Source organism: Cydia strobilella, chromosome 13, assembly GCF_947568885.1.
Source record: "Cydia strobilella chromosome 13, ilCydStro3.1, whole genome shotgun sequence".
Classification (NCBI taxonomy): Eukaryota; Metazoa; Arthropoda; class Insecta; order Lepidoptera; family Tortricidae; genus Cydia; species Cydia strobilella.
Window position 1 is genome coordinate 7,756,096 of NC_086053.1, and position 9,867 is coordinate 7,765,962.

The following is a 9,867-nucleotide window of genomic DNA, read 5'->3' on the forward strand; positions in this document are numbered from 1 at the left end:
CTACGTGGACGCATTAAACCGCTCTTGGCAACAATTCGGCCTGGTAATAAGTGCTTCCTAGACGCAAATCCTAAAACAACTACCCCGGGGAGTTGAATCTGATTCAACACCGCTGAATCTAGATGGGAAACCACTAGATGACGACACTGGCTTCAGAAATACGGCGCTGCCAATTTCGGGCGACTAACTGATCGTGTGTATATCCCATGATATCAAACTCCCACCTAACCCTAATAATCCCAGTCCTCCTGTATGGTACAGAGACATTATGGTGCCTGTAAAAGCCAGATATCAAAAGACTAGACACGTACCACCTAAGATGCCTAAGATCTATACTTAGGATTTAATGGCAGGTGCCATACTACGAGGTCCTGCATCGTTCCCGGGATGTACGGCATGGAGACACTATTCATGCAGCGTCAGGTCAGGTGGTATGGGCATGTTCTCCGAATGGACGATCGCCGCTTGCCTAAACCTATATTCTACTCAGAATTAGCAGAGGGTAAGCGGAAGCACGGTGGTCAGTACCTCCGATTATAAGGATGTGCAATTGTGCAAACGTCACCTAAACGCGTGTGCTATCGATCCTGCACGTTGGGTTGGGAGGAGCTCGCTGCGAAACGGCCATTTTGGCGGCCTACCACCTTTGGATCCATCAAGCCGTGTATGTTGCTTCTTCTCTCATATTAACCTTATCTTCGCAATGTTAAAATTACTTAACAGCCCAACAAGAATGTACTTTATTAATAGCGGCGCAGTGCTAAGAATGCTTAACATGCGTTACACTAAGTACATTTCTAAGAATCTCGCGAAGCTAAGCATTCTTAACACGCATAATGGTAACCCAGTTCTGTCTTAGTTAAGTTTCCATTTCGTTAGAAAAACATGAAAACATAAAGCACATACCCTCAATAACACGTTGTAATAGTATTTCAATAGACATTATAGGTATAAATATTTTTAAATATTTTATAATTATCTTACGTCCCACGGTCGATTGCTGTCGCAGCACAATCTTGCCACTAACTGTCAAAATACGTATGCATTGGTAATGACTTCAGTCGTCAAAGATGCGTTAGGTTTCAAACTATCATTTTATTAAAAAAAGTACTGGGTTTAAGTGAAAATTACCTTGCAATATTTTTTTTCTTCTGGTGTAAAGTATTCTTATCATTGCGAATTAAAGGGTTAAAAATGTTAAAATGTATTTAAATATGGATAAATGATTATTTTATTCGCATTAATTATTTTAATATCATTTTGACCCATGTTCTTTCACTGATATGCGTTCAAATTATAAATAACAAACAAAACCGTCAATGCCCTCTATACGAGAGTAGGCCGAAACTAGTGGTGCCATCTGATCGAGAATCAAATTTTCGTGATTTTCGAGGCACGTTTTTTCCTTAGACTGTATCCATCTATTACGCAGTTATATCTATCTTTGTTATTACTATAACTATTATATTGCTAGTAACCAAAGTGCGAACATAAACCATAACAGTTTCTTTCATAGCGTCATCCTGACAATTATAGTCACTCAAAAATGGTAAGAAATTATCAAACAAATTGTTGAGGTTTAGAAAAACTTCGCCTCCGAAACTACGAAATAATTTTTCAATAATACTCTAAATAACTTGTAGCTTGTTTATTTAAATTATGCATATAAAATTTTATACAAAACAACTAAAAAAAATTAAAGGCAACTCAAACAATTGCATAAGTAGGCAAGTACAATATCGTCAGGTGACAACCAAAACTCACAAGCTAATTACTGTCACAAGTTAAGAGCCATAGTGAACCGTGCTAGTAACAAAATAAGGTTCATTTTTTTTGTGCAATTAGTGAGTTTTGGTTGTCACCTGACGATATTTAAGTTGATATTAAAAACTCGTTTCACAACAGATGTCTTGTACTTAGAAGCTAATGCAGATTATACAAATAATTTATTAAATTATGAATCACATTGACAATAGTGACTATAAATTGGTTTTATCTAAAAACTGAGCTTCCTAAGATTTATGCAAAAATAAAATTGTAAAGAAAGACATAATAAGCAGTTTTTTTGGCAAAAGTACTTTTTTAATCAGTATTTTTTAAATATACCTATGGTATTGTTTTGAACTCTGGTTTAATGATGTTGAGGTAACAATTTCTTCTGTTTATAATAGTTAATTAACCAATGAGCATGGATTCTAGCTTCCCGGACTCATGCAGGGACTTGACGTCAGAGCCACCGCCGACACAGTTGCCATTGATGAACACTTGCGGCACCTGAAACAATAGACATTAGCGTTTGAACTATTTGTAGCAGCGAACATGGAAATACTATCAAGTTTACTATGATTAGGAAATTAGGTAGTACCTTAGGTGTTGTATTTTATTATAATTTTCTTTACAGAGTAGCCATTAACCATTAAGGTTCTTCCATTTTAGCATATTATAATGTACATGTGTATAAAGCTATGAAAACAAGTGCAGTAATATACACGCATCAGCTTTCAGCTGCTAGTGTATTAAACAATATAATATAATATAATATGACGAGTTTTCAAACATAATTATTTATTATTATTGTGGCTCCTCTATCTGTAAAAAACCAAGAGAAGTGCGTATCAATTTTCTCAAAACAATACTGACACATCCTTAGTTTTTAAAATTCTTAAGAAATTTACCCAAATTATATTCTCTTATGTTGAGATATTGAGAGTGCAAGCTAGCTTAAGCTTGAGCAGTACATATATGAAGTATTTTCTATAATAGTATAGAAAGAACAAAAAATTATCCAAAGCACCTAATTTTATAGCTTCTGAGACAATCTCAAAATAAAAATGTGTTGTTATCTTTGCCATAGGTTTAAAACGCAGTACTTATTAATCACTGCTGTGCTGCTGTCTTTGTCTACATTATAAAACAAAAAGTTATAACCAACTTTGTTCTAACAGTTGCAACCTCGCAAGATTAAAAGTAGACAAGCAACATATACAAGTCATCTTTGCACAAGACAAACATAACAGTCAAACATGATGTCATAGTTAGGTCATTAATGTCATAACAAGGAAAAACATACATTTCTTGTGTACACAAAGTTGCATTTGTATTTAACACAAGCACTAAGAGAATATCTTGAAGCTTGTCTATTGGCAGATCAGTGCGCTGTGGTTCGCGTACGCCGAGGATATGAAAGGAAGGTTACTTACATGTGTCTTCAATAAAATGCCGAAATCCAGCCAATGTTGTTTTATTATTGAATAAATAATAAACTTACAACATTGTGAGTCCAAGTTTGATAAAAGACTTAAAAGATTCCTTAAGATTAGTATTTAAAGTATATATCATAATTACGGAGCCATGTTCGCGTTGTAGAGATGTTTGACAGAAAGTGCCATAGATAGAGTAACGCACATAGATGCAGCAAACTTCAATTAGCTGTCATAGATTAAGTATATTAATAGAAGATCCAATGTGGGGTGTATACATGATATTCAATACTCCTCCTTACGCCTCACATTGGATTATATCAATCCTGAGATTGCAAACTGCAAATATGGCTCTACATAAACATACAAAACATGGGCAAGCAAGTATGGTAGAGCTTAAAATTAACATGATGCACAATGTCTCATAATAGCATGCTAGACATAAGTAGAACAAGAGATGATGCATAACTTAACATAACATTAAAAACATATTTTATCACAAGCTTAACACGGTTTAAGATTCAATGCCTTCACAAAGTTGTTATGTTTCTGACTACATAATGGCTTAGTTAGTACGTCTGCCACCATACGGTCAGTTTGCAAATACTTTACACTTAGGTATTTCCTTTGAACTAAATCTTTGACAAAATGGTATCTTAGGTCTATGTGTTTAGTTCTCTTATGGGAGTGATCTTTTATAAGAAGCAACTTTTGTGCACTTTGACTGTCGTTAAATACAATTACATTACAAGTTTTGTTTATAATTTCACAAATGAAATTTTTAACAAAGCAAATATCTTTGCAAACGTCAGCAATAGCGATATACTCTGATTCACAACTTGATAGAGCTATACAACGTTGCTTTCGGGCCTCCCAATTGATGACATTTTCGCCTAATTTTATGACAAACCCAGTGTAAGATCTACGGTCCGATATATCGTTTGCCCAGTCTGCGTCTGTGTAAGCATTAATATCAAAACTATTGCTTTTGGTAAAGCACAGTCCATAATTAACTGTACCAGCTAAATAACGCAGAACACGTTTTGCGGCGCGCCAGTGATTTTCATTAAAACAATTACTAAACATACCTAACTGGCTGCATGCAAATGATATATCAGGTCTTGTACAAACACTTAAATACATCAAACTGCCCAATAATTGCCTATATTTATATGCATCATCATTTAAACATGCTTTATCTGGCTTTTCAAATTTATTATTTACAGGCAGTGGTGTGGATACAGCCTTACAATTTATCATATTGTACTTAACTAATAAACGTCTTATGTATGCTGACTGATCTAATGTAGTTACGCCATTTTGCCTGTGAACATTCATTCCCAAACAATTCTGTAGTTTACCTAAATGGCGAACTTCGAAATTGTCTTGCAAGAGTTTTAAAACATTTTTAATACAATTGCTATGAAAGATGTAAAAATCATCAACATACAGAGCTATTATTACATATTCAGTCTCAGTTTTCTTAATGTAGATGCATGGCTCACATTTACTTTGAACATATCCATTGTGTGATAAAACTGAGTGTATTTTAGTATTCCACACTCTGCTAGCCTGCTTTAGCCCGTAAATACTCTTATTTAATAAACAAACTTTGTCATTTTGTTTAAAACCTGATGGTTGCTCCATGAAAATTTGTTCATTAAGTTCTCCGTTTAAAAATGCAGTAGTAACGTCTATATGATCAATTTCTAGTTCTAATTCAGTTGCAAGAGAAAATAAGATTCTCAAAGTGCTGTGCCTTACAACAGGTGAAAAAGTGTCAGTGTAGTCTATCCCCTCTTTCTGACTAAAGCCACGAGCAACCAGTCTTGCTTTAAATTTAGAATCTTTACCTGAATCATCTAGTTTCTTTTTAAATACCCATTTACATTTTACGATATTTTCATTTTTGGGCCGATCGACTAGCGTCCAAACATTATTCTTGATCATAGAGTTATACTCACATTGCATCGCCTCGAACCAACTATCCTTTTCTGGCGAGTTCACAGCTTCTTCATATGACGAGGGTTCATCTAATGAACCATCAGCCATCGTTGATAACATGGATAAATCGTAGTCGTCAAATCTGCCAGGAACAGTACCTCTCGTACTACGTACGGGGCGTGAGCTAAATGTGTCGGTAACAGCCGACGACATCGACTCCTTACCAGGTGAAGCAGACTCCGGCACAGAAGACACAGCGCCCAGCGGGTCACAAGCTCCATTACCTTTGTCATTACTATCAAGTGATGACGCAGGAAGCGAAGACTCAGAGCCCACCGGCACATAGTCTTCATCACGCGCGTCATCATCACCTTCATCGCCAGTACAATATCTTTCAGACAGCGGCGACCACGCAGGTGGCGTCGGTGACTCCGCATCTGAAATGTGACGAGGGCTAATTGAGCAAGATTTGTCAGATTTATCACGTTCATTATTAAAATTGGCTTCATTATTTAAATTCAATTCATTATTTAAAATTAATTCATCATTTAAAATACATTGACTAGATTCATTTGAATTTAAATTATTAACATTATTAAAATTGCCAATATCCATGTCAACATTATAAAAATAAAATTCATCTCCACAACTTGGCTTGCAACTGTCATATTTTCCAGGAAATTTATCCTCTAAAAAGTTTACTGTCCTTGCAAGAATTACGTTACGAGGATTGGCAGGATCACTCAAACGATAACCTTTGCAGTTTTCACCATAACCCACAAATATGTAAGCTTTCGCTTTCGGATCAAGCTTACGACGTTTTTGACTAGGAATCAAAGAATAAGCAAGGCATCCAAAGACGCGTAAATGGCTAACATCTACATCAGACTCAGACCATAAGCGTTCAGGAATGTCACCCGACAAAGCTCTGGTAGGAGACCTATTTTTTAAATAAATCGCGCACATTACGCTCTCTCCCCAGTAGCGATTACAAAGGCCGGATTCATGTAACATTGCTCTTGCTTTGTCAAAAATCGTTTTACCTGCACGTTCCGCAACACCATTCTGTTGGGGCGAATAAGGTACAGTGGTCTGGTGAATAATACCGTGCTGCTGAAGATAACTACTGAGTCTATGATTAACATACTCTGTACCATTATCTGTGCGAAGCACTTTAATTGGCAAATCCTTCTGTTTCTCAACTAGGCTTTTGAAATTAATAAAATGGGAACTCACCTCAGATTTATTTTTCATCAGGTAGCCCCATGTTTTTCGGGTATAGTCGTCAGTGAAGGTCAGCAAGTAGCGTGCGTTGCCCCATGAGCGTACTTGCATCGGGCCAATGACGTCGGAGTGTATAAGCTGGTTTGGGACAGTAGCACGACTAGTGCTGACTGGAAAAGGTGCCTTAGGCATTTTTCCAGACAAGCACGACACGCAGCTACCACTCATGTCTTTTTCCTGAAAACGAAAATTCATGCAGTGTTTCCCATCACCCAGCGTACGCATACCTTCTTCCGACAAATGTCCAAAACGGGAATGCCATCTGCCCATAGACACATCTGACGCAGCATGAGCCTTCTCTGTCCCTTGCCTGTGCATGGGCTTGAGAGACTCCTCCTCGAAGACAGGCCGCCCTTGCACCTTCACTTTATACAACCCTTTCTCTTTCCTAGCAGTCAAAACTTGGTTGCCTGTGATTTTACAATCTTTATATATTCGACAGTTATCCTTAGTAAAAATGACAGTATATCCCCTATCGGCAATACGTCCCACTGACAATAAATTATTGGTAAGGTCTGGCACATGGAGAACATTATTTAGGCTTATGTTAGAACATATAGGAACCCTACCGGTATCATTACTACACAGTTTATGACCATTAGCAATAAAAACAACAGAATTTTTACCTTGGGTTTCACTAAAAAGGTCCTTATTAGAACACATATGGGATGTCGAGCCTGAATCCACTATAAAATCTTGAGCATCTTCACTGCAGGCCGCATTCGCTGATGCATACATGGAGTGAGTATGCGGATCCTTCTGCTCCTCCCTTTTCTTTTTGAAACACCGTTTTACTGTATGTCCATTCCTCTTACAAAAGCTGCAGTATAAGGGACTCTTCTTCTTAACATGTAAAGCTGTAGCGTTCTCCTCTCCATTGCGCCTATGCTCCTCCTGAAGCAGGCGCGTCCGGACCACTTCACTACTTAATTTGCTTGTCAAGCAGGCAGTCTCCAGACCAGAAACAAGATTGTCAAATTCCTGGGGCAGGCCGGAAAGCAATATCTCAGCTACTTCATCGTCCTCGATAGTTTTGTCGATGTCTGCCAGTTGCTGCACCAACCGCATAACCGCCTCGATATAATCCGACATCCCACTATATTGCTTGTATTCAATCTTGTGTAATTGCCGGAGAAGTAGTACTTTCCTGTAAAGACCCTTCGGCTCGAATGTATCCGCTAGCTTCTTCCAAGCGTCCTTTGCGGTCTTCGCTTCACGCACATATTGGTATAAATTAGGCTTAATCGCTAGACAGATACGGGCCAAGGCACGGGCTTCATTGGTTGCATCGGTGTTGGTACCTTCGACACAAGTCCACAATCCGTCAAGGGTCAGCACCATTTGCATGGCAAACCTCCAATTTACGTATGTATTGATGCCATCCAACTTCTCGATGGGGATTTCCGTATGCTTTGAAGACATCTTTTAAGTTATGGCTGGATTCGGATGAAGATGTAACAGATTGCACGAGGGGATAAGTGCAAATCTGTCTGATCCACATGTAACCTCAAAACGTATGTATCTTGCACCTTCTTGGTGTATATTTTTGCAGATACAATCTCACGGCGTTATATCTGGGCCCATAACCTATTGGCAGATCAGTGCGCTGTGGTTCGCGTACGCCGAGGATATGAAAGGAAGGTTACTTACATGTGTCTTCAATAAAATGCCGAAATCCAGCCAATGTTGTTTTATTATTGAATAAATAATAAACTTACAACATTGTGAGTCCAAGTTTGATAAAAGACTTAAAAGATTCCTTAAGATTAGTATTTAAAGTATATATCATAATTACGGAGCCATGTTCGCGTTGTAGAGATGTTTGACAGAAAGTGCCATAGATAGAGTAACGCACATAGATGCAGCAAACTTCAATTAGCTGTCATAGATTAAGTATATTAATAGAAGATCCAATGTGGGGTGTATACATGATATTCAATATTGTCAAGCTTGAGCCTGGCGGCAGCCTTTGAGGGTGGCGAGCAGGAATTTGCCTCACGCAACAACTCTAGATATTTTTTTACTTAATACATAACCTGCCTGAGCCTAATTTTTTTTTTTTACATATGCAACTTGCACTTAAACAAATCTGTCATTTCAACTGTGTTGGACAAAGATTGATTGGGACAAAGAAATCTATACAAGTATATAACTATACATACATACACTCATAAACTTTACCTTCCATTCTTTGGCAGTTAAAAAGTCTGCTGTTGCCACTGAAACTGCTGTGCCATAATACTTTCAGTGCCAAGCGCTCCATTTTCAATACAAGATAAACCCACCTAGCTGTTATTTGGCAGTGAATGTGTTAAAGCATCAACCTATTTGTAACCTTCCAAGTAATTCAACATTCTTCTTCACAAGTTATATATCTTTATTAAATCATATATAGCATCAGTAAGCCGGAATAACACTGATTTCTTACCGTTCGGATTCCTGTGATTGAAGCAAGGTTGCCCTGAATATCAGCACCGTCATCTCGCTGGTCCAGCTCTATCACTTGGAAGGGCTGCTTTACTTTATTGAAGACCTGAAACGGTAATTAGGAAAATTAAGATTGCTTAAATATTTTTGTTCTGTATAGCTCCAAGGTTAGGTACCTGAGTAATTTCAAAAAGCAGTGAGAAATGATTTGTAACCAAAGGGAATTAGGTTAGTTTCGGTAGAAGACAATACATTTTTATACAAATTAAATTGTTGTGAAATGCACACTGACTCATATACTTAGTAATTATTTATTTCGTAATGGCAAAGCGAACACTTACTTCTTTAGCCATAGTGCAGTACGGGCAATATGACTTTGAAAACACAACAACTTTTTCCTTAGAAATAGTGTCTTTGATGTATTGTTGAATTTCCGCTGAGTTCGCCATTTTCGTGGTGGTGGTGGGCCGGATAATTTTGCTAACTTGAGTTCCCATCAAATCAAACCTGTTTTTTTGAACTGCCAGTGTCAAGTGTCAATTTTTGCACACTTCACTAGTGTCACTTGTCTAAACAAATTTGAAGTTCCGAATGAGGGCTAACGCGGTGTGCAGTGAATGGAGAATTAATTTTGAAGCGCGTTTAACCACCATCTTGGAGTCAACGGCCGGTAGTCCACGTGCTTCTTGTAAAGTCTAGCTATCGATTTACAAGAGCTAACGAATCACCGTACACTGTCTTGTACAACCGTACAATTTTTGTAGTTTTTAAACCTCTTAATACCTTGATACTGGCGAAATAGACCCACTGGGCTGAAGCCATAATTTTAAAAGAAGAAGAAGAGGGCTAACGCGTATGAATTCGCCGCTAGGGGCGCTAGTGTAGATGGTGGACTTTTCCATAGTTCGAAATGTCAAATGTCACTTGTCACTTCAATGACTGACAGCTGTTCTTTAGTCTTGGACCACCATCAACAGAGGCGCCAACTGGTGAGCAAAAAAACGATAGCCCT

The 9,867-nt window shown here is 37.8% G+C and overlaps 2 protein-coding genes across 2 annotated transcripts; both read right to left on the minus strand.

Moving 5' to 3' along the window:
• Positions 1-1,633: 1,633 nt before the first annotated feature.
• LOC134746698 (uncharacterized) lies at positions 1,634-9,387 on the minus strand. The gene is made up of 3 exons (XM_063681221.1): positions 9,197-9,387; positions 8,857-8,961; positions 1,634-2,274 (listed from the first exon to the last, which is right to left on the minus strand). Exons 1-3 carry the CDS (start codon positions 9,350-9,352, stop codon positions 2,176-2,178), a joined length of 360 nt encoding a protein of 119 aa, XP_063537291.1. The 5' UTR covers positions 9,353-9,387; the 3' UTR covers positions 1,634-2,175.
• LOC134746695 (uncharacterized) lies at positions 3,226-7,557 on the minus strand. The gene is made up of 2 exons (XM_063681218.1): positions 7,055-7,557; positions 3,226-6,605 (listed from the first exon to the last, which is right to left on the minus strand). Exons 1-2 carry the CDS (start codon positions 7,518-7,520, stop codon positions 6,586-6,588), a joined length of 486 nt encoding a protein of 161 aa, XP_063537288.1. The 5' UTR covers positions 7,521-7,557; the 3' UTR covers positions 3,226-6,585.
• Positions 9,388-9,867: the final 480 nt, after the last annotated feature.

Coding starts and splice junctions, on each gene's coding strand:
- LOC134746698 (XM_063681221.1), bottom strand. CDS start 9,352: ATGGGAACTCAAGTTAGCAAAATTATCCGGCCCACCACCACCACGAAA. Junction 8,962..9,196: donor ACTGCACTATGGCTAAAGAA/GTAAGTGTTCGC, acceptor TTACCGTTTCAG/GTCTTCAATAAAGTAAAGCA. Junction 2,275..8,856: donor CAATCACAGGAATCCGAACG/GTAAGAAATCAG, acceptor CTATTGTTTCAG/GTGCCGCAAGTGTTCATCAA.
- LOC134746695 (XM_063681218.1), bottom strand. CDS start 7,520: ATGTCGGATTATATCGAGGCGGTTATGCGGTTGGTGCAGCAACTGGCA. Junction 6,606..7,054: donor CCTTTTTAGTGAAACCCAAG/GTAAAAATTCTG, acceptor TTTCGTTTTCAG/GAAAAAGACATGAGTGGTAG.